Source organism: Nyctereutes procyonoides, unplaced genomic scaffold, assembly GCF_905146905.1.
Source record: "Nyctereutes procyonoides isolate TBG_1078 unplaced genomic scaffold, NYPRO_anot_genome, whole genome shotgun sequence".
NCBI lineage: Eukaryota > Metazoa > Chordata > Mammalia > Carnivora > Canidae > Nyctereutes > Nyctereutes procyonoides.
In genome coordinates, this window is record NW_026575049.1 from 53,000,525 (window position 1) to 53,026,697 (window position 26,173).

The 26,173-nt window shown below is 36.1% G+C and overlaps 1 protein-coding gene across 5 annotated transcripts in view; it reads right to left on the reverse strand.

Annotated features, from left to right (window-relative positions):
- Positions 1-26,173, reverse strand: part of NRXN1 (neurexin 1) — a 703,336-nt gene that overhangs the window by 522,322 nt on the left and 154,841 nt on the right. For all 5 annotated transcript variants that reach the window (XM_055329133.1, XM_055329135.1, XM_055329134.1 and 2 more), the window contains one exon: positions 21,850-21,969. In XM_055329133.1, the coding sequence (XP_055185108.1) occupies positions 21,850-21,969 (120 nt within the window). The remainder of the gene's footprint in view (positions 1-21,849; positions 21,970-26,173) is intronic.

Genomic DNA, 26,173 nt, shown 5'->3' on the forward strand with positions numbered 1-26,173 from the left:
GACACTAAGAGAGGTCATTTAGAACGGAAAAAAAAAAATCTTGATGTCACTACTTGTTTTATTACAGAACCTAAAGAGAGTCTTCAAAATTATAAGTACATTGCAGTCAAAATAGTTACACATATACTAATTTTGTGTTTACAGACTGAACTTGTAAATCCTCTAGGTTTTCAACAGGCCCTTTATAAAAACTGTCCTCAGTGATCTGTGGGGTGTTTTCAACTTCTTAACAGTTTGCCATTTAGAAATTTAAAAATAATTTTATTTCCTTAGTGTTTGATTACAAACATGCGCCTGGGGCTTAAATATAGAATTAAACAAAAAAGTCTATTTGAGTTTTTGCTACTATGGATGAGGAGCAAACAACGCTACTACCCACAAAATGTTCATCAAGAATTTTCTACTTCCTCCTCCTCCACTGCTTTTGTGATTTTAAGTGTGCTTTATAAATATCTATCCAATCACAACACAATCAAAGATGTGCAATGAATCTTTTCCTTCTTCTCTGACAAAAATCTTTGGTTTTAGCTAACTTAGGGTGTAGTAAAAGACATTTAATTTTAGCCATGGGGTATCCATTTTCTGTCACATGAGAAATAAATATACATAAAAGTAATAAGATCTCATAGAAAACAGTGTGGAGAAGAGCTGCCCGATTTTAATTTTCTGAAATGCAAGGGAATGCAATTAACTCCCTGGTTGTGATTAGCCTGTTGGAAGCTGGGTCCCCTCTGCAAATTATAGCACCCACAGCACCCATAATGATGTCACATACTCAGTATTATTTATTTGTCTTCTGATTTAAGGCCCTGCAAGTGAAGTCATGGGACTTGTGGATTAATAATGAACAGAGCCAAGTTTAACTTGCAGCTCTGTCTCTGCTCTAATTACATGTCTGTCCATTGGGCTTCTTTCAAGTGGACATTTGCCAGTGCTATAGTGAAAGCACTTACCTCAGGAGCAATAGTTAAGGGGGCACCAAAACTCAGTGATCCAGACAAATAACACTTGAAAGCAGTATTTAAAAATCAAAACTAATATTTTAAACATCAAAATTGGTTCATGATGAATAAAATGTGAAAATTTCAAATAAACACAGGAATGATAAGAGTGGTATGCTGAGCTTTAGTGTAGTCTGAAACAAAAGGAAAACTCAGCAATATTGATTCTGCCTTGATTTAACTGTTTGGTATTTTGTTTATCTGAGGTGGGCTTTTTTATTGTTCCCCCCCTAAATATTGCAGTAATTACTACATTTGTAGTGCTGCCTTAAATTTTGCATACTGGTAAGTGCCTCGCTTGCCTCACCCTTACTCTCAGCCCTTTTTTTTTTTTAAGATTCAATTTATTTATTCATGAGAGACACACAGATAGAGGCAGAGACATAGGCAGAGGGAGAAGCAGGCTCCCTGCAGGGAGCCTGATGTGGGACTTGATCCCAGGGACTCTGGGATCAAGACCTGAGCCAAAGACAGACGTTCAACCACTGAGCCACCCAGGCATCCCTACTCTCAGCCTTTAAATTTACCACCAAATAGCTGACACATAGGAAGCATTGTGCCCCTCACAGGTTTCTGCTTCCATTGTGGAAGCACAATTCCTTTTGGATCTCAACCACTATTTCTCTTTCCCACTAAGTTCTCTTCCTTCTAGTTTCTGTGAAAGGGTTATTGTTCTTGCTGTTGACAAATCCTTCTGGTGGCATTTAATACTTCAAACAGCCAAAAAACCTACATCAATGGAGATAGAGAATACTTTTAAGGAAAATAAATTTCATACTTTTTCGCTTAAAATTGGGCAAATAATTGCAAGGAAGGCAGTTGCAAACAGTAGTTTTCCAACAGGAGTAAGTCAGTGAATCTCTGCATAAAGCTAACAAGTGGGGGGATCCCTGGGTGGCTCAGTGGTTTGGCACCTGCCTTCGGTCCAGGGTGTGATCCTGGAGTGCCGGGATCAAGTCCCACATCAGGCTCCCTGCATGTGGCTCATCTCCCTGCATCAAGTCCCTGCATCAGGCTCCTCTCCCTCTGCTTCACCCTCTGCCTGTGTCTCTGCCTCTCTCTCTCTCTCTCTTTCAGTGTCTCTCATGAATAAATAAATAAAATATTTAGAAAAAAAAAAGCTAACAAGTGTATAGTAGTTCTGTCCATTTAACTCTTGGAACACAAAGCAAATGAATGCCTGCAATCGGAGAAAAAGAAAAAGGCTGTGTCCAACCTCAAATAGTAAGTAAATGATTTTTGCACACTGAGATATCAGAGACTCACCTCTGTTATACTTCCAATTTGTGAACCACTCTCCATTTCAGCACTTATTCAAAGGAAAAAATATATAATTTGTGGGGATTTATGATCAGTGTATCAGTGCCTGGTGTTCCAACTCCACAGGGTGAAGAAACATGACTTCTGTTTGCTTATCTTTGTATGTATGCCATCCTAACTGTCCCTGTGGTCTCCTCTCCATAGGGAGGGACTCACTTTAATGTAGGTTGGATGGATCTAAATGTCAGCTCCAAGCAATGATACGTGGAAGGATTTTGTAGCAAGTAAGTAGAGGGTGCGGCAGGGAAACTGGGCTTACGTCAGGGTGAGGACAGCTGTGTCAATTCTACCTCGAGATTGCCAATAGCAGATTTCCTTAAGAGAAACCCATGCTTAGGTAGGGAAAGCCCTTACTTTTTATCTACTCCTCCTCCTCATTGGTTAGCAGAAGACAGATCTGGGAACCTGGTACTGACATCCTTGACTTCCTAAGCATTTTAAATTGATGGAAGGAAAAAATAGTAATTGGTGAGAGGAAATCATTTATAGTATAACACCCAGTGCTCATCTCATTGTGTGTCCTCCTCTTTCCCTTTTTTAAATTGTAAAATAATTCTAAGGACATAGCAAATATATATTTTTAAGATTTTATTTATTTATTCATGAGAGACATGGAGAGAGAGGCAGAGACAGAGGCAGAGGCAGAGGGAGAAGCAGGCTCCCTGTGGGGAGCCTGATATGGGACTCTATTCTGGGACTCCGGGATCACGCCCTGAGCCAAAGGCAGACACTCAACCGCTGAGCCACTCAGACATCCCAGAACACAGCAAATATTGAGTGAATATTTCCTAGCTGTTGAATTGAAAACTTCCTTTAAAAGAAAAGAAGCCTAATTGTAGAAATACAGGTGGTTTTATTTTGCCTTTATTGTCCTATATTTTTAATTATCCTACAAGTATGTCTTGTTTTTATAATCAGGCAAAAAATGTTTTAAGTTTGCCAAAAAGTTAGAACCTAAGTATCTGCATTATAGCCAAGCCTAAGTGACTGCCTTGTCTGATTCAAAGGAAAATGCCCTGCATATTTACCAAAACTTAATATAACACCATATGATTTGGGGCATGCAATTTCTTTATCCTCTCATCAAACGGAAGAATCTCTTTACTGTTATGTTACATTTTGATCTCTGTGATGAGGTCTACAACTGTCTTGCAGCAAGTACAATGGACAATATTTCAAATGTTCATGCTAATAGGGTTGCATTCTTATATTTTGACTCCAAATTGATTAACCTAAATGGAAATTCTGATTTTTTTCTCCTAATCATATTATAAATTTAGAAAGCAACCCAGTCCTTGGTAAGGTCGACCCAAAATAAAATATTAATATATAATCTTAACAGAGGCTCTGTTTACATCCAGGATTTTCTTTGTTTTTGTTTTTAAACATAATCAGAAACATCAGCTGGTCTCCATTAAAAATGTATTTAGCTAAAATTCACCTTTGTGGGTGTTGGGAGATTACTAGTGAGATTTAGAAAAGCCACACAGCGAGCAGGGGAATATTACCTAGGTACAGATATTTTTAAATTCCTTAAATCTACTATCTATCCTGCTTATGGCTTTTTACAATTGAAATAAAAATCTTGCCCAAATGAAATACAGAACTTCACTAATTTCCATTCACCAATGATGGTAGAAGCCCCCCATGGGTTATTAAGTCTGAAAGATGTGTGAACAAACATGATAATAAGCAAGTAAAGTGTATCGTAAAATATACTGTGTTCATTTATTGTGACAACTGGGGTGTAATTATACTAGGAAATGTACTGCACTTTAGTCAGTGAAAGTAATAAAATCTGAACACCAGGGGACCTTTTTCTAGTCTGTGCTATTAAACTACTTTTGAGGAGAAGGTGAACAATCTAAAAATATGGGCGGGATGTTCACTTTTATAGATTAGTGAAGTGGGGGGTTAGTCAGATTCTCTTGTAGTCTAATAAATAAAATCTCTCTGTTTTTTTTTTCCTTGTTACTTGCAGATATAGCACCAAAGGACATTTTACTCCATTCCTGGGTAATTATAATCCCTAAATTTGTGTGGATTATTTATGCTGGTTATCTCCCTATCTCCCTCCAATTAAAGAAATAGAAAAGAAAAAGAAAAAGAAAAAGAAAACTTCCATTGTATTGGAAGCACCTTTATGAAGCTCTAAGTAGAAAAGCAGGGAAAAAGAATTATACCAGGATAAGGAGACAAAGAGACCCTGGAGATGATAATGGTGCAAGATGACGAGCAGGTGTAATGATTAAAGCATTAATGGGGGTCACAAAGAAAGCGAAAAGGACTGTGTAATTCTAGATTAGGAAACCATAGGCTTCCCAGGGTGAATTGCTATTTGGAAAAGTGTAGTTAATTGAATTTTATGACACTTTCTATGAAAATTAAAATGCATATCTTTTACTACCCTAATAGTTTTATTGGTACTCTGAGATTTATGTGCAGTGATATACCACAAAGCATATGCAACAATTCACTAAAGAGCACCGGAGTGGATTACTATGGTTTCCTTTTGTACTTTGGCAGCCGACAATCAAGATCATAATTACAGGCTTGGAGCCACCTACCAACTCAATGAACAGAACCACGTGGTTCCACATAAAATAGAAGCACTTCTGACATTAAAAAGAAAATGAGTGTTAAACCAAAGGGGCCTGAAGGGACAGCCTAGGGAAAGCTGAGGGTTTATTTATTTATTTATTTATTTATTTATTTATTTATTTATTTATTTATTTATTTCTGAGCTTTGAATGACTGATTTTATATTACCCCACTTACTGGCCCAAAAAAAGACAGGGTTTGCCAAGACCTTTCTGGTTAAATCAGATTATTCAATGAAATGTCTGCATTCTGAGTTGCTTGGGAGAGAGAGGACTGGGGAATTCAGACCTCCTTATGGATAGGTTCATTGTAAATGCTAGATTTTAGAGTTCATTCCTTTCCGTACATTGGAGCAGGAAGCAGGGTGCCTGGGTGGCTCAAGCAGTTAAGCATCTTCCTTTGGCTCAGGTCATGATCCAGGAATCCTGGGATCCAGTCCCACATCCTGCTCCAGGCTCAGAAGGAGCCCTCCCTCTCCCTCTGCTCCTTCTCCTGCTCATTCTCTTTCTCTCTCATTCACTCTGTATCTCTAATAAATAAACAAAATCTTAAAAAAAAAATGAAGCGGGAAGCAAGGATTGGCCTCACTTTGATAAAATTGTTGCCTTGTCCTTCACTGGGCCTGTTGTTTAGCAGTCTTCCCTCAATTCCTTAAGTGGATTTAGCCACTCCCTGCCCCGCATAGTTACATGCTTCTAGTGGATCCATGCTTCTCACCCTTGAATGTGCATATGAATCAACTGGCATCCTGTTAAATGCTGATTCTGATTCAGTAGGTGTGTAGCGGGTGGGGAGGTCTGTGAGTGTGCACCCCTGATGGGTTTGCAGGTGCTGCTGGTCCTCAGACCACATTTGCAAAACCAAGTATCAAAGCATTTCTTAAACTGTAATGATCTGTACGCAGGCCAGCCATTTCCTCTTACCCACGAGCTCCTTGAAAGCAAACTCGAAGACAGTATCGCAAACAGATACCAATTACAGAATGCTGACCAGTTTGGGGGGACAGCAAGCATCTTACCACCTATTACCTTTGTCAAAACAACCGTGCAAGATCCGTAATCATGTCCTCATTTTACAGATGAATCCATCGAGTCTCAAATACATTAGTTCCCTTGTCCAAGGTCCTTCACGTGTCCCGTGGCAGTCAGAATGCAATTCTATTTGCCTCCAACTCTGTTATCTTTGCACCGCACCCACAGACTCCTCTTATTTCTGTATACATAGATCCTAGCAGAGTATTTAATGCTATAGAAGGCACTCGATAGATGTGCTTAGATCTGTGAAAATTTTATCCACAGACTCACCATTACTCATATTATTCCCTTGTATGAAGTGCTCTCCCTGCTTCTCTCTGTCCAGTTAGGGTCCAGTTCACTCCCATCATTTCCACATAGCCAGACCACTGCTGTGCTCATCTTCTCTTTCAAATTCACAGACAACAACTATTTTCATCACACAATGAGCACTGAAATTACTAGCTATCTTATTAGCAATGCATTTTATTCATTCTATAAATATTTACTGAACACATACAAAGTATTGAGCACTGTTGTAAGCACTTGTGATAGGTCACAGAACAAAGCAGACAAAACTCTGCTGCCCTGGGCCTTGGGAATCATTCTCCCAACTAGAATGAAACTCTTTTGGGGACAGGGACCCAATCATTTCATTTTCCCTATTTCTCACAGTGCTTTATACATAGCAAATGCACAATTAATAACAGTCTCAGATTTGGATAATTTGCTATGTAAATATGTTCCTAATCCATAGGCACAAAGTCTGTTTTTGCACAAGTGACTCTTGGAAGGTGGAATAATGATTTCTTCCTTCCTTCCTTCCTTCCTTCCTTCCTTCCTTCCTTCCTTCCTTCCTTTTTTTTTTTTAAGATTTATGTATTTATTTGAGATAGAGAAAGAGAGAATGAGGGCAGGGAAGGAGCAAAGGATGACGGAGAGAGAAACCCAAGCAGATCCATGCTAAGCACTGAGCCGAATGCAGGGCTCCATCTCACCACACTGAGATCATAACCAGAGCCAAAACCAAGTCAGACACTTAACTGACTGCACCACCAAGATGCCTCTGGAATGTTTCATACCACTTCTCATTTCCTACTAGCAGTGTTCTACGCCAGAAGCAGAGGTATTAAAGCCTCCTACACAGTATCAGCCAGAGCAACAGGATTCACTAAAATTAAATCATAAAAAATAAAAAGAATAAAATTAAATTAAATCATAGTAGCTTTTAGCAAAGGGAAATTATTTGTTAGGGAGTGTAGAAATTATAAGTGGAGGAGTCAATCTCATGAAAGGTTAGTCTCAATGTCAAAGATGGTTGTTTTTCCTCCTGACACACTTTAGACTACAAACCTGCTAACTTGTGAATTTTTTGTCAACAACATCTCAAATTGGTACTATCTTTATTTTTTTTTAAGATTTTATTTATTTGTTTGGGAGAGAACGAGAGCGAGTGAGCGCACAAGTGTGGTGAAGGGCAGAAGGAGAAACAGACTCCCTGCTGAGCAAGGACCCCCCCTCCCCCCCCAATGTGGAGCTCCATCCTAGGACTCTGAGATCATGATCTGATCCAAGGCAGACACTTAACTGACTGAGCCATCCAGGAGCCTCTGCATTACCTTTAAATAGAGAAAACATGCATTTTCCCATACTCTATTCTACTTCATAAAAAGTATTACTTTTAAAGTCTGACCATTTACTGAGGGTATACAAAGCTTTTCTCTTGCTCTCTCTCTTTTTTTTTTTAACAAAGGTTTTCTCTTTGAAGCTGCAGCCTTTATAAAGTTTTATAGATATGTTGGTCACATGTATTACTACGTATCAGTATAGGATATAGGCCTGCTGGACAGTGACTTAAAAGGAAAATAGGACTAAACTTGCTCTGTATCAGTTCTTCTTCAACTTTATAATTGTTATATTGAGGACATATGTGTATATTCATTTATCTTGTGTGTGTTCTAAAATATTTGAAATGGAAGTAAAGAATGAATAGAAATCCTCTCGATTTGACTATTTTATTTAATATTAGGAGATCGCATGATGCAATCTCTGGATGGCAGACTATGGAGTTTTAAGCAAGACAAACCTGAATTCTTAATCTAATTGACATGTGAACATGGGCATACTTCTTCACCTTAGATATAGCTTTTGTGAAATAGATGTCAGTATCCTTATTATGCAAGGATGATATAAAGAGGAAAAGGAAAATTAATGTGAAAATTCAGCACACAGTAGATGCTCAATTAGTGGTTGCAACCCAGATCATATTAACAATTATGCACTCCTAATAATATTACTGTTTTTTAATCACTAAAAAGTAGTTATTTAAATATCAATAATCATCACAATTAGCATTTAGCTAAGTCAGGACACAGGCACGATCCCTACACTAGTAAAATTTTCAACTTAAAACAAATTTAATATAAGTAGATATTTGAAAGGTGCTATTAATAAACAGCAATACAAACATGAAAGAAACAAATAGCTGAAGTCTTTGCCTTGTGTTTCAGGATTAATTCAAAGTTTCCTTTCTCAAAAGAGAGACAGCCCATTAATCAGATTTCTTTTCCAAGTTCTTCCTCTTTATAGGACTTGGCAGGAAAGGTCTTTGGCTAATATATAGCTTAAGATTAGTGTAGTGAGACTGAGCTGTGGGCTGCGTTTCAGAAAAAATAGGTCTAGGGTTGAGGAAGAAGACGGTAAGAATATAGTAACAATGGATCACAGACCCTTGGAGCTCTAGGGATCTTGAAGATGAGGCAAACTAGACTTTTCATTTTATAATGAGGAAACTGAGGCTTACAAACCTTGTGACTTGCTCAAGGTCACATCCTGGGATCCCAGTTGAGAATTGTCACATATTGATCATTCTATGTAAGTAAACAAACCAATATGAAGATATTACTAAATATGATGTATGTATCCATGAAAAGGGAAACTGTATCTGGGGAATTCCTTGTAAGCTGAGATCACATTTATTTAGCAGGTGGTAAGGGATAGGTAGCAATGTGGAATGTTTTGGGAAATGAAAAAGGAAGAATACATTATCTTCTATAAATGGTATTTTCTGAAGGGCATTTTTGATAGTGGTTCAGTTGCAGGTAAGAATAATACTTTATTTCCCAATCTATACCAATTATTCCAAAGAACCTCTCAGGATAAGCACAGAGCGATGTGCACTTGGGTTTAGTCATTTTCCTCATACTGCAGGGGAAATTTTGCCTTGAACTAGATTTTCACAGCATGAATAGTGTGAATGGGAACTTTTCAAACATTCTTAAGATTGCCAGCCAACTGAGGAGGCTGATAATCAAAATGAAAATTTGTGTTATTTCTTTTAAACTGCTATGTAAGAAACATTCAAGATAGTGTTGAAACTGTTTCATAAATCTAGTTATGATGTTTTACTTACAAAAACTCCTAGGCAGAACTTCCTTTATTTCATTAAGTAAGGTTTTACATTATCTGGAAAGCACTATACTAAGAAGATGACCTTAAAGATCACCTAGTCTAATAGTTCACAAACCCAGGTGTGTATCAGAATCACCTAGAGGCTCTTAAAATGCATACTTCTGGAACCCACTGCATACTTTCTAATTCAGGAGGTCTTGAATATGAGAATGGGCATTTCTTACAAATTCATAGGTTATGTGGACACTGCTGGTCCAAGAAGGACAATTTGGGAACCACTAACAGTCTAGCTAGCCCCTTCATTTTTACTACCTCCATTTTGATTAAGGTAGACAGAATCTAGTATTCTTGGAAACTAATTTTTAAACTTTTTTCTCAAGCCTTCTAACAACCAAGCAAGTTCTATTTCCATTGCTGTCAATCTAGACTCGGCCGACCTATTATGCTTTAGGTAGATTGGGAGGCAGAGAATACTCACTCTCCTATTAAATTTATTTTAGGCAAATTCACCTAAAATACTGAACCAGAACAATTAAGCCAACTAAGTCTCTTGCAAGTGGTATAGTTGTATATACAAATGCTATCTTCATCATTTTTAATATAGAAGAGGAAAAAAAAACCAATGAGAATATTCTGAATTCCACCTATGTAACACCAAGTGGGCATTTGGCTCTTCTGGAACTGGCACAAAGGCAACACTTAGAGAATTCTTCAAGGACATTGGTGGGCTAAATCAGAGCACAGTAACGATATGTTATCGTAAGAGAAATAGTATTATTTTCCCCAAGAGAACTTATGCTATTGCTAGAAAAATACCCCACTATTGCAAAAACTTATTAAAGCTTATAACAAAGATCAAATAAGCAGTGTAGCATTTCATAATGATGTGATTATTCCTGTAGGTGTCAGCTAATTAATGAGAAAAAAGTAAATTGAAGAAAAAATAGTTACCTTGAAAAAAACTGAAGTCCCAGAATTTGTTAAATTTAATGTAATATACCAAGTAGACTTAAGCAAAATTGGAAGAAAATAGAATGTCATGTTTCTAAATCTCTCTCCCATGGTATGTGGGCATGCACAGGCACATACACTCACCCACATTCCCCCTGACAAATACACAGATTTTTACTCAGTGCATTCTTTCTAGCTACATAAAACTCTAATTCCACATGGGTCTTTACCATAAGGAATAAAGATAATGAAAAATACATTTACAGTAATGTTATAAAACATAATACTGTACCCTGCCAGTTGTTATGTAATGTGTGTGCATATATACGGTAGAGATGGGCACACGCATCAGTTAATTTGTAAATTATGGACTCTGGGTGATTACGATGTGCCAGCATAGGTTCATCAGTTGTAACAAATGCACCACCCTGGTAAGTGATGTTGATGGGGGAGGTGATGTATATGTGGGAACAGGAGGCCTATGGGAAATCTCTGTATCTTCCTCTTAATATTTTGTAAACCTAATTATGGTCTAAAAAAGTAGTCTTTAAAAAAAATCAGACAACCAATGGAAGTTTCAAGACACTAGTCTTCAAATATTACTCAACATTTAATATGTGCTAGGCCTGTTAAGAAACAATACCAAACACAGAAGAATAGGATGTAAAATATAGCCAGGGAATAAAAGTAAACACGTATTTAAAAATAACAAAACCCACTCTGTTAGAAAACATTTGGAGACTCAGAAACAGAAGAAATCACTTACTAACTAGAGACTGTCTTACTCTGGATGAGCTTGATTTGAGCTGGCTCATCTCCATGGATGAAATTTTCCTGAGCAGAGTGGAAATTAGGAGAAAAATCCAGATGAAGGGGTCAGTCATGAAGACAAAGAGAGCATTCCCTGACTACACTGGTGTGTGTCTGTACGTATCTGGATCACAGAGCGAATGGCCAGGCATATGCGCAATAAAGCACATTGTACAGTTGTGTTTGTTGAGCAAGATGTGGAGAACCTTAAATGATCAATAAAGGGGTGCAGGAATGCCAAGGCAACAGATGTCAACAAAACCTACTGACAACACCACAAAAGGAAATATTGGGGCTAGGGAGATTGAAATTTCCAGGTGACCTTAAAACGACAAATGATAGCTCAGATCAAAGACCTACTCCATTTGGTTTTATAGCAATATAGTTTGCAGAGACAAAGTGAAAAACAAAAATCATTCTCCTCATAAAGCTTGTAGGCACCAGACTCCAGAAGACAAGGTTGCATTCATGACTCACACACAGCAGACTCTCATTCTGCACTCCATAGACTGATTGGATTTTTAGAACCTTAGCTTTTTATCTTTTACACTTCAACAACACTGAAAGTGCTTCCACGTTTTGATTTAGAAAATTATTGTCACTATCAATAAAAAGAATGTGCCCGACACACCAAAATCCAGTTTAATTACTTTTGTGATGTCTCCTGTGGCTGAGAGGAAATGGTATTTCTCTGACACTTTTCTGTTTTTAATTTAGTAAAATGGAGCACTTGCCCTGAATAGGACCTAGGAGAGTGGACTCATGATTGATGTCATGGAAGATGAACCCCACCGTTTTAGCAGCACTGTCTTATTCTGAGAGTATGATGGTTGCAGGAATCTGGATCCTTGATTCTAGATTCCTCCTAGTAGGCATTTGAGGTGACCATCAAGGATTTGACCCAGAAACATGGTTGGGGTTTTAATGCATCATGTCATGACCTAAAGAAGTTTTGCAAACCTATCCTGAGGTCTGCTTTTACCCAGTACCATTCCCAATGTCAGTATTGCCCTGAGCTGCTGGAATCCAGATGAGGCCTTGAAAGCTATCCAACAGGAGAAGCCAAATATCAAAATACACACTGTGCCATTCGACTGAAGAAACCAAGTAAAATGTATTCTTTATTTTCCGCTACATATTCCATCTGTTTCTCTCCCTAAAGGGTCATATGTTATATATTTATAAGAAGTGTTCACACCTACGCGAACACAGTTTCCTCTGTCCCCGTCAAATGCAGCCTCCTTCTTGCTCGCGACCCATTTTTTTTAAACATCCTTCTGTATCAGCTCATGCTTTTATGAAACTTGTTTCATTCTGAAATCATTTCAAGTTAAGAAACGCCTTTGTACCTTCCTATCTCACCAAATCCTGGGGAGATTAAGCCTCAGGCTCTACAGGCCATTTTCTGAGAGATGTGAATTTAGATCATTAGGGTCATTAAAATCACACACTCCATAATACCCAGAGCTAACAGATCATCCTTGTACTTTATGCTGCTGTAGAACGCTACCAGAGAAGGCACAATGTATAACAGCTCTGAGCTGCAAAGGAGACCATAATTCCTCCCCATAAAAGAATCCTACACTTTTTAATTGCTATAGTAAATCTCATTAAAGACACAGAATGCTTTGTTCAGGGAAGGAAAAAGGATCACTGGTAAAGGTGCATTTTCTTCACAGTAATATTTTTTTCTTTATGACTAGAACTACTTCTAAATGCAAGCATAACGTTATTTTTATCATGACCTTTTTCTGGACTCCACACATTTCCCCTGAGCTTTCTTTCCCTTCTCTACAAATATAGGGGGCCCTTGGTCTTTACTATTAATCTCATAGTGACTTTTCATGATCTGGGCTTTGTGCCTTCTCTTGTGTTTCACCCATGTGTCTTCTAAAAACCTTCAAAGAGTATACTGCTAATCTCTGACTTCATTTTTTGTTGTTCTTTCTTCCTCAACAACTATATAAAGAGAAAACTGAGATAAAATCAACACAATGAAACACTCAGTGCACATTCACTGGTCAGCACAATTCTGAATTTTACCTGCCCATTCCCCATAATATACATTGTGAATCTGAGTCAAGCAGAAGAATCTTGGTAAATATTTCACCTGATTTCATTATCAAATATTAAATTATTATTATTATTATTATTATTATAGGATTTTATTTATTTATTCATGTGAAACATAAAGAGAGAAAGAGATAGAGGACAGAGACATAGAGAGAGGGAGAAGCAGGCTCTCTGTGAGGAGTCCGATGTAGGACTCTATCCCGGGACTATGGGATCACACTCTGAGCTGAAGGCAGATGCTCAACTGCTGAGCCATCCAGGTGTCCCTAAGTTTTTATTTTTGAGAAACTCAGGCTGTCAGAGAAAAATCACAGACCATTTCCATCTCTTTTTCATAATCAATAACTTTTTACACAGACCTGGAAGTTAATGACAATATGAGCCTTAGCTACAAATTTCTAACTCATCTTTAGAAGTGACAACTGAGCAGTTGAGGGGAGGATCATGTTTCATGCAACATAGTGCTTAAAGTTATTTTGTTTTAAGATAGATTTATTTATTTATTTATTTATTTACTTATTTACTTATTTATTTATTTATGAGAGATGCACAGAGAGAGAGGCAGAGACACAGGCAGAGAGAGAAAGAGGCTCCATGCAGGGAGCCTGATTGTGGGACTTGATCTCAGGACTTGAGGATCATGCCCTGGGCCAAAGGCAGATGCTCAACCACTGAGCCACCCAGGCGTCCCCATGCTTAAAATTAAATATAAGAATCAAGAGATAGATGAAAATAAAAAAAAATAATATGCAATGTTAACTGTCAGCCATTACTAACTTCTATGTATCTGGGGAATTTCAACAATATCTATACTGAATCTATTCCTTCTTGAAAGGAATCGTGGTACAAAAGAATATGTGCTTGAAGTTAGACCTACATTCACATATTTTTGTGTAAATTATTAGCCATGTTAGCCCAAAGAAATTATTTAACTGATCATGTCTCAAAATCCTCACTTGTAAATTGAAAGATTTTTTGAACTCTGAAAATGTAGGGTTTATAAAATATAAACCATATGCATGTAGTACCTGCTAATTATATCATTAGCATTAAAATATGTTGGTGTGATCTACATTAAACATTAAAATATTTTGTAATCCTTTGTATGCACTAGTTATATCCACAGTAACAAAGTATATAAATAACTTGCCAATCTAACCACTTCCTTCCACATTCAATCACAAATATATTCTTGTAAAATATCTATTTCACAAAATCTAAACTACTTTTAATCTTATACACTTTCTTTAGAAACATATCCATGATAATCTCTTCAACAAACGGTGATGGGAAAACTGGAAAGCAATATGCAAAAGAAAGAGCTGAACCATTTTCTTACACCATACACAAAAATAAATTCAAAATGGATGAAAGACCTAAATGTGAGATAGGAAATCGTCAAAATCCTAGAGAACACAGGCAGTAACCTTTGACATCGGCCATAGCAACTTCTTACTAGATATGCCTCCTGAGGCAAAGGAAACAAAAGCAAAAATAATCTATTGGGACTTCATCAAGATAAAAAGCTTCTACACAATGAAGGAAACAAAACTACAAGGTAACCTATGGAATGGGAGAAGATATTTTCAAATTACATATCTAATAAAGTATCCAAAATATATAAAAAGAATGTATCAAACTCAACCCCTTAAAAATGGACAGAAGACAAGAATAGACATTTTTCCAAAGAAACACCCAAATAGCTAACAGATACATGAAAAGATGTTCAACATCACTCATCGTCAGGGAAATACAAATCGAAACCATGATGAGATATCAGCTCACACCTGTCAGAATGGCTAAAATCAACAACACAAAAAAACAACAGGTGCTGGCAAGGATGTGGAGGAGAAAGAATCCTCTCACACTGTTGGTGGGAATGCAAACTGGTGCAGCCACTCTGGAAAACAGTATGGAGGTTCCTCAAAAAAAGTTAAACATAGAACTACCGTATGATGGAGCAATTGCACTACTAGGTATCTACCCAAAGGGTACAAAAATACTAATTCAAAGGGACACATGCCCTCTGAGGTTTATAGCATTATCAACAACAGCCAAATTATGGAAAGAGTCCAAATGTCCAATCATATATATATATATATATATATATATATATATATATATGATATAAGTATATGTATTGGACATATACATTTGGATATATATATATATATGATGAAATGTTACTTAGTCATAAAAATAGTGAAATCTTGCCATTTGCAGTGATGTGGATGGAGCTAGAGAGTATTATGCTAACTGAAATCAGAGAAAGACAAATACCATTTGATTTCACTTATGTGTGGAATTTAAGAAACAAAATGAATATGAGGAGGGGAGAAAGAGAGCAAACCAAGTAAAAGACTCTTAATGGAGAACAAACTAAGGATTACTGAAGGGGAGTTGGATGGGGGAGATCAATTAAATGGGTGATGAGGATTAAGGAGGGCTCTTGTGATGAGTACTGGGTATTGTATGTAAGTGATGAATCACTAAATTCTACACCTGAAACTAATATTACAATATATGTTAACTAACTGGAATTTAAATAAAAACTTGGAGAAAGAAAAAAAATAGAGAAAATAAAGACATACCCATGATAATCTGATTCTATAAAGTTGGAGAACTGTTTAACATTTACTCCCTTCCCATGTCTTCTTGATTAATAAATGTATGCTATATTATTTATCATGGGTATTTATTTGGTATTAAACAGGATTCCGATAATTCACCATGATTAATCTTCATTTTGTTCACAAGGGCCTTCATTGCATCAGTTCTGGTGAGGTAAAAGCCATCTTAAAAAGTAAATCTAAAGGCCCCAAGTTTCAAAAACTCATACCTTAGATCCAGATGGTCCCTCTACCCTAACCTGACCTCTACACCTGCTGGGTTGTCATAGCTGGAAAGCAGAGTGAGAAACCTGAGCACAATATACTCACAGAGAAAAAAATTATTCGGACACAGACTCCGGTCATAGAACTCTTTGAAATACCATCTAGTGAGAACTGAAACCATTGTAATCCCTTAATGATGGTGAACCAAGGTGACTGGCAGAAACTTCTCTTAATAAAGCCCTAGTCTAGTTGGGCTCTGGTGGGATACGACAGCATTACCCCAGTAATGCAAGTATCAAAGGCCACCTCTATATTTATATAAGCCCTGCAATGATGAGCAATAACATAAGAGCCAAATGAAGGTCCACACAGTTAGAATATTAAGTGAGCCAGAAAAATTAGAGAGAACTTGCGGGGGAGGGAGGATTCAACTGGGCCTTCCTTCTTGACTTCTGGGGTCAAACTGGCACCATTTACAGGATAAAAAGCCATTCAGAGTCATGGATCATTTACCTAATGAACAGTACTAGGGGACTAATCAGGATAACTCAAATACAGCAGTGGTCTACATCATTTAGTGGTCTGCACCATTTGGATTTTCTTACATAGATAAAGCTTAAAATTGTCATTTAACTGTTTAATTGCAATATGAAAAGATCTATGCTTCCCTTTATGTATTTACTTTTATGATATCTATTACCAACAGGAACAGAGATAAATTTATATTAAATAGAAGATAATACTCCTATTACAAAGTACACTTCCCTATCATAGATGATGTTTTCCTTTCTGTCTTTATTGCATTTTCTGATCAGTATGAACAATATTTAAAATCTTTGTGGTTCAGCCTAAGATAGATCTGACCCTGTTTCCCCATAGATAATTTTTCTACGGCATTATCTGTAAATACTGCTTTTGAATTGCTTTAAACAACTTAGAGACTGCCATTTAGAAATGCTTGAATGATTCAAGGTTAATAAGATTCATCATACTCACAGTGAGGATCTGGTTGTGGACATAGTTAATTGCTAAATTTTATTCATCCCTAAATGGTACTGGCAACAAATCAGCTCACAGCTTAATACTACTGGCAGCTCTAAATGGGACAGAAATAATGTGACTTTGATCCAGTTATTTTTATATGCGTTATGATTCATTTCCAGTAGTTCTGATACTGATGCTCAAATACTGGATATTGGATTCTCTTGTCAAACAACAAAAAAGGTGAGAAACAAAGCTGAAGATATTTTTAAATGTCATGGTAACAAGTTACAGTCAAATCTTGTTTCAGTGAACATTTCTAATTCTCATTCAAAAGATACAATAAATTCCTATGAGAAAGATTTTCTTCTGGCAGATTTAGAATTCTGAAAATAGTCTTTTAATGGCAGGGACCATACCCTCCTAGCACCAAAATAACAGCACTATGATGTATTATTCCCTTATGGTAACAGACACCATTGAAGCTGAACTATAATCTGGCACACAACAATTCTGTACTAATGTAATGTGACAATGTTATTATGTTCACTTTTTTCCATGTGATCATAGCCATATTCATCTTCTGCACCCTGACATTAAATTAGCTAATGTAGTTACATTGTATTCTGTACCATAGGGTGAAAGCAGAAAAGGGATTATTGTATAGCACAATGGTTTGATGATGGGAAATGTGTGTGTATGCATGTGTGTGCGAGTGTGTATGTGAGAGTATGAATAGGTGATATGTTGATTTTTATATAGTGAATGTGTAAACTCTTAGCACAGAACTGGCATATAGCAAGCATGAGGTAATGGTTACATCCAAGAAAAAGTTCACAAAAAGCTACAATATATGGTATGTTAAAAAATCTTTTACTCCAAGATTTCAGAAGAGGGGAAAGATAAGGCCCAGCTCCCAGGGCTAGAGAAGTTTCCGTGGGATGAAACAGTTAAGTAGAGATTGAAAATGAAATTATATTTCTTCAAACAGATATAGTGAAAGGAATTTATCCCAGGTGGAATGAAAGCATTCCTCAGGAGGATAAATTAGCATAAGCAATGGTAAGGAAATTGGGAAAGTATAATGTTGTTCAGAAACCCATAAGTAAGTTAATTGGCAGTAACATGCCATATGGACAAGGTTCTGCAACAGATAAGGATGAAAATGAAAGCTAGGGTCAGACCACAGAGGTTCATGAACTCCAAATTGATGAATTTGGAGAGTATTGTTAACTGCTGAGAATGTACTAGAAACTCTTATGCAAGATTCATGCATCTGGTCAGTATGGATTTAGTAAGTTACTATTATTACCAATTATATGCATCATGATGTGCAAAACACTGGGATTATGAAAGAAAAACACATTACCTAGGGGAAGCATATAGCCGTAGTCTTACAGGGAGATAAGACCAAACCTAAATAATGATGGATGATAACATACCATCAACAAAGTTCTGTAAGAGTCAATGGAGGAGGAATATTGCCTCTGTTTAAGAGAATCAGGAAGAGCTGGTGATATTTAAACTAGGAAGAATAGGAAGAAAGAACACAACTGGTGAGGAGGCATAGGATGGATTGGAGGAGAAGGGGATAAGAAATGGGAAACTTAACCAAAAATGACTACAATAAGCCAAAAAATAATACACAGGACCTAAAATATATTATTGGTACAGAAGAATCCAGTAGAGTCCACTACCCTACTCTACCCTATACATAAACAAACACTTTTCTTTAAAAGTAGCCTTTGGCATCATTTTGCATAAGTGCTTCTTTTTTGAAAGATTTAAGTTCATTAATTAGTATGATTTACCCAAGATTATACTTACAAGCTAAAAAAGTATTCCCATCTTCCCATTGTTAATTATATCTCCAGGCTAACATAAATAATTTTTTCTAGTTACTCTAACCCACTCTGTGAAATTTATCAGAGAGATGATATTCAGAAGGTCTATTTGGGAGAGAATGTGTTTTATTTGCAATACTGTGTGTTCTTTCTCCTTTTAAAAAGTTTTATTTCTATTTTCCTGTTTGTTTTGTTGGCTTGTTTTGTTTTCTCTGCAGTTGAAGACCGCTGTCACAGAATTTATAGATAAATACCTAAGCTACAGATGGAAATTTCATTAAGGAAAGAACTGTCCTAATAGCCTTATTTAAAAAAAAAAAAAGTCAAGCTCTATACAGAAAAGGAGTTTGTTAAAATCCCAGGAATCACATTAATTCTGTTTGTGCAATTCAGAAAAATTGAGACATGCATAAATAATGTTTATCTGATGAATTTAACAACTGAAGAAAATATGGCAATAAGCATGTCTTCAAGATATTGAAAAAAAAGAAAAAGAAAAAGAAAGACAAAAGGCCCAAAGTGGAGTCAATTATTCTAAGCCCCATGTCCCCAAATCAAGACTTAATTTATTTAATTACAGTTTCTGCTCTCCCATAAAACAATCAGGAATCCCCCAATCAGCAATAGTTAGGTAACCTGCCTCACAGACCCCTGACATTTCCTAAAGGAGAGTAACTTTTCAATAACCAACCTGCCTTTTTTTTTTTTTTTGGCCAGTATAGCTTTCTTGTCCCTCTCCCTTCTGCCTATAAATCTTTCATTTTGTACAGTTCTTTGGAGCTCCTTTCTATCTACTGGATTGGATGCTGTTCCATTTAAATCAATTTTTGCTCAAATAAACTCTTAAAATTTTTAATATGCTTCAGTTTACCTGTTAACAAAGGTTACAGTTACTATTGTACTTTCTATAAATTAAAGTTGATATGAAAATAAGATTAGCTTTTAAATATTGATTTTTACCTACATATCCTCACCTCCAAAACTCCATGCACAAACCAAGAAACCATTTCACATTTCCAGAAAACCCATTAAGAGGTAATGATTTAATCAAAATGTATGTATTCTGAGAGCCCTCCAAAGTAATTTTAATGCTGATTTGTGCACGAGGCATATCAGGAGACACCTTTACTGAATGACATTTACCTTATTTACAGGAAAATAACAAATAGCCTTATCATTATCATCACCACTACTATCACCCAAGAGCAGCATTCAAATAATTTTCTGTAAAAATGATGTGAAGACGGCATGATACTTAGGGTAGGATCTTGATGTTCCGTTAGGAAATGTCTAGCAAATACACACAGAAAATTATATTCTTCAAACATAACTGGTTTATGAGAATATACAATCTGACACAACCAAATGGCAACTATTTTATAAAACATGGAAACCAGTTTAAGCAAAGTTTCAGAGAAAGATTTTGAGCCAAATGGGAAACATTTTCATGCAATGAAAGCTCTCTCAGCTACCACATGTAGTCATACATCTGTCAGGAACATATTCAGGATTAGAAATTTACCATAATAAAATCATAACAAATTATCAGTCTTCAGGTTGTCCTTGAAAATAAATTTATGCCATTTCTATGGGGCAGGAACAAAGGCAGGAAGTTACATTTCATATATGTACATATGTATACATATGTACATACATATATGTACATATATCAAAAGCATATATAAGGTTTTTTATTTGTTTTGCTTTAGGTGCATGTAAGTACGTAAAGTATTTATTGAGCCTTCATTTAAGTTTATTTATAGAACCCCAACTGGGGTTATTTTTTGTACAAATGTATGATGGTTTGAATAGATGTTCATGCTTCAAGTCATTGGTAGGATGGAGACAAGATATTTCCCTATCTATTGTTGTGTGATCTTTACAGGTCTCTTCCAAGTACTGTTTTACTTTGTAATAATTGTTTGTTATTCCTGTGTTCAATGTTTTGAAGAGAAATTCTGAAGATAGCTGGTGAGTTGAATCATATTGTTGAACTCAGTTCAGTGGGATATTTTAGTTTGGCCTCACCTTCAACATTATCATACACATATGTATTGGTGTAAATAGAATCTCAAATAGACAAAGGTCAAAGGGAACAAATTCTAGTCTTCCTTTACATCCATACTCAAGCCCAGTCTTTGTCCCAAAGCCCCAAACTTCAATCATTGCGTCCTCCATCCTAGAGCTTTTTCTTAAATGTTGTCCCATTTATAATATAAATTATGCACTCTGTTTCACAAGCAAGAAGCTTTGTCAGAAAAAAATTTCTCAATTTGTTGTTTTGAAGAAAATGCTTTCAGTATTTTGATGAGGGGCCGTAAAGCATGATCTATCTGAAAGTTAAGTAACAGGACTTTATCCCATATACTAATTAATTCAGCCTTAAAATTCTCACCGTGACCATACAGATTAGGCACTAGCAGATACTCCATGATATAATGTGAATGCTCTGTTTCTGAGTCATGCTTACATTGTGACACAAAAGGAAAAAGAATTCACAACTGGCTAGAATATATGAGGGGGTACTTGAAAAACAAAGTTTAAACATACTGTGTTTTAAAGCAAAAGGCAGATATGGGTTTAAAAAGAGAAAGACAAGCATAATGAAACATGTCACCTCTCACGAAAATTACAGCCCTCAACATATAATCTTCTGGAATTAAATATTAATATAAAGCAATAAGGGATCTCTTTTGGAAACTAGGGGAGGATTGTCATCTGTAGAAAATGAACAAATATTTTCAACAAGGTGACCATTAGCAATTAAAAAATATATAGTAAACAGTGACAAACCAAAGGCTCCCCCATCATCACAGCATTTAGCTAATGGCATCCTTGATAAATACTTTAGAATTTCAAAAATGCTCTTTCTGTAGAAACAACTGCTTCTCCTTATTATGACAGCTTAACTCACAGATAATATAAAGAGTCCCAGTTTCATACTCTGGGCATCACACAGTAACTAGAAGCAATGATGACTATCTGAGTTCATACTCAGAGAGGTACTTACGGTCATTGCAGAGTGGCCCACTGAAGGAGGTCATACTACAGTCACAGCTGAAGCCATCCCATTGCTGCAAGCACACGCCTTGATTAGAACAGGAGTCCTCTTGGCAGGTTGTGCTGGGTCCTGCAAAAATAATCCAAAAGAAACTTGGGTTCTTTAAAAAACATCCACAAGTGTTTTATACATGAGTTAGGTCACATATAGTAGTTGCCAACACCTCAAATTACATGACCAAACCAGTTTTGAAAGTTCTAGTTCACACACCTGAATTAGCAACAGAGAAGCTGTAATACGAAGGTTTTCTGAAGTTTCAAATATAGGACAAAATACATTATAATAGTAAACTAAACCAACAATTAGTAAAAACAAGCACATAGCTTCTAGTATGATCATGGTAGCAAGTGATCTCATTCCATCATCAGTAATTCTCTATCACCATTTGAATTTTAGGAAAATGCATGGATCTCCTTAACTTCTGACCAATGAATAGAGACACCATGAGAAATGGAGATAATAGCTTCATGAAATTGAGATAAAGATTGGCAAAGTAACTGAAAAGAGTTATGCAAAAATGTCCTAGAAGTTTCCCTGCACAAACTATGGATAAAGTTATGATTGTTGGGTGTTTTGGATAGGTATGTTGGCAAGTATCAAATCACATGCTTTAACAATTTCATGCAGTTAAACATAAAATGAAAAAGTTTGTATAAATGACATGCCCCCATTTAACATACGAGTAAAAAGAATTCTAGTCTATTTCTAAAGAATCATAACTAGAACACTGAAAAACAAAGAACTAAAAAAGAAAAAAAAAGATGATCAAAGCACTAGAGGCAATCACTATACAAACATATTCAAGACTGAAAGCCTTTATACAAACTATGCTATAAAATGAGGTTTCTTGCACAACATTCAAGAAGGGGAAAAATTAAATCTGAACCCAAATGACAGTTACTGAAAAATGTAAAAAAAATGTTATTTTGGGATTTCCACTGTGTATTATGGGGTTTCAGTCTTGTTTTTTACACACAGGGCTATCTACCTTGCAAGTCAGCTTTCATCAATGCAACTTTGTCAGCAAAATTAAAAAAAAAAGCAAAATATATTAAATGTTAGTAAGCAATACCAAAATGGGGCAAACACAGAACGTTCAGATTCAAAAAGCATGCTGCTATAAAGGGGGAGAAAAAATGCTATGTAGAGCAAACAAATTAATACTAACAGCCATAAATCTTAAGAGAAGCCAAAAATGAGAAAGCGGTAATTTATTAGAATTTTACTATAAATGTATATATATAATGGTTAATTGAGCTGATGACATGTAATGAAAGAAATTAAAAGAGCGTTTGTATTTTTCGTCTCTTGGATAGATATGAATGCATTACCAAAGTGATCATATTGCTTATTTGGAGCATGTGGCACCATTTATCATGTACAGATACAGTGTAGACCATGGTCATTAGTAGACCAATTATCCCTTTCCATTTCTCTTTCCCTCTACATCTTTTTTATCTTGCAATTGCAATTAGGGCTTGAAACTGTAATGCCAGCCATTCACTGCCAACGGTTGGACTTCAGAGTGACACCAAACTATCAAAATGTACTATATATATCATTCGGGGTGGATGAGAGAGGTAAAGGATGGAAGAAGCAGACTACAATATCATTCCACTTACAAAAAAAAATCCCTCTATAAGTTTCAATGTGGAGTGTTTGTCTGTTCTTACCAGGCTGGGCATATACCACTTAAGGATTTCAGAGTTATTTCAGCAATGTCCCCACCTTCGTAATTCCCTTCAACTCTTCTCAACTGCCCTGTGAATATTTATTACAATAGAATCTCACTAATAAGGACTACCTTAGGGAAGGTTAAAAAGGGAATGCACTCCATCGAAACAGCTTTAGGGTAGAACACAAAAGATGGTTCCTAGTCAACACAATTTCATAGGTTTTATGAAAATATAAAAATTATACCAACCCAATTAGATTCTATTAACACTGAGAGCCTTTGAGGTAACTGCTTTAGTGAATAAATGAGAATTACCTGTAATTAGCCTTTGTGTAAATTGACATTTTCGTAAAATGTCTTTTTAAACATGCTCATTGCAATGGTACTTCTATTACAATTTTCTCAGTAAAGTTATTCCTCCTAGAGAGTTATTGAATTTAGCCTAACCTCTGAGTTTTCACAAATTTAGAAACCATAACATTATAAGAACTAATTATATAGTAACAGTGACGATAGGTATACTAATGGTAATGATAATAATAGTTGTTGTTATCAATAATAATAATCTCCCAGGCCTGGAAGCCCTGAAAGAATGTAGCAGTTTTTCTCATCTATCTTATCACAGAACTAAGAACCACTAAATTGCTTAGTTTTTGTTATTTCTCCAATCTATGAGGTGTAAGTGGTCTAATGATCTTTATCCCATGGCATTAGAGACTGAAAATAATTAGTTTGTTAAAAACAAAACAGACAGGGCAACAAACAACTCTTAAAGCAACACTCCTTAGCACATTCTCCCCTGAGATAAGCTCAGGAGCAGGGAGTGGGGGTGGGGGTGGGGGTGGGAGGGTTGGGACTGTTTATAAATATGTCACTGGTCCCTAACTTGCCCAGCAGAAGATAAGAGCAGGAACAGGAACTGATGAAGAGCCAGATAATGGTTTTTACTTTTATTTTTGTAAAAATTATCAGAAATACAGTTTCAACATAATACTAAATTCTAGAAATGGTAAAACTACAACCCTAAAACACGAATGTGCCCGTATTGTAGAGCAGCAACTTAGAGTACCTGCCAAATCTTTATGTGAGCATAAAGACATGCTTTATTATTATTATTTTTTCATTATCACAACATTCTTTTTATATTCAGGTATTACAAGAGAATTCATGCCTATGCCTGACAAGACACATTTTTCAAAATACTCACCTTCTAGAACAATATTTAAACATTGACAGGCATTTGCACAAGACAAAGCCCTGAATTTATTTTCCCTTTAGTTATGTAATGTTCCTTTTATTTTATCACTGAATAAAATTGGGAACAAGCCACAAGGACATTTGTATTAAGTAGTTAAGTATAAGGATATGTCTGAAAAAGAAAAGAAGTGAAGGTAAAACTAAAATCTCTGGAAACCAAAGAAGCAAGAGAGGAAAGTGTTTTGATGCCTGGACTTTCAAGTACGGCAAACTTGGGTTCAAAGCTTCCATCATTCATGTACTAGCTGTGTGACCTTAAGAAAGTCACCTTACATCTCTGAGGCTCAATTTACTCATCTAAAAAAAAGTCAGCACTACCTAATTTACAGAGTTTTGAGGAGTAAATGAAAAACCATATGTAAACTTATTGTCATTGGTGCTAAATCAATGGTAGCTTTAATAATTAAGTATTTCTGTAGCTTATTATAATAGTTATGGGGCTGAATGCTACGAGACTATGCAAAGAGTGTCTGAATTAATTTTCCCCCTTTGACTTTATGTACAAAAGTCATCCTGACTCAGGACTGGGCTTAACTGAGCCTGATTATTGGTGGATTATCAATATCTATTTTCTCTTATGCAAGCAGGAAAATGCCACCCTACCAGTAATTTTCAAAGTGTGGTCCTTGGAACAATAGTATCAGCATCATTGTAGTAACATGTTAGAAACGTAAATCCTCGGGTCCTGCTGAATCAGCAATCCTGGGGGTAGTGTTCCATAATTTGGGTTTTAACAATTCTCCAGGTGATTTTGGTACTGGTTCAAGTTTGGGAAACATTCATCTGAAGGGATTTGGACAAGGCAAGTTTCCTCCCCTACTCAGCGTGTTATATAAATAAAAGCCGCTATTACCCAATGCAATTAGTTAACAGTGGCAGGAAGCAAGTGTCCATTAGGAAAGACCAAAAACTTTTTACATGAAAGGGGATGAGAGATTTGTGGGTCTTGTTGGATAGAGTGATAGAAAAGCTTAGAAGATATTATTTGGTGATTGTCACATTCATACTATTTGTGTTAATGTGAAAGTTAAGTTATTCCAATGTGATTTGGATTTAAAATTCCATGAGAATTTTAAATTCCTTAGAATTCATCAAGGATCTAGAGTTTGATCACTAATCCTAAAAAACATGTGTATCTCATCAATTACACCTCTGACAGGTATATCTGAGATTATTCCTAATAGAACAGGAATAATCAGAAATTAAAAATTGGTAATCCTGATGTTGGAATAAAAGCATCAGAGAAGTGTCAAGGCAGAGAGGCAGGGTAATATTCTAAAAATAAAGGAGAAAGGAGGGTTAAAAAGAATAAAGATTATTAAAACTCAGATATTAAAGCAT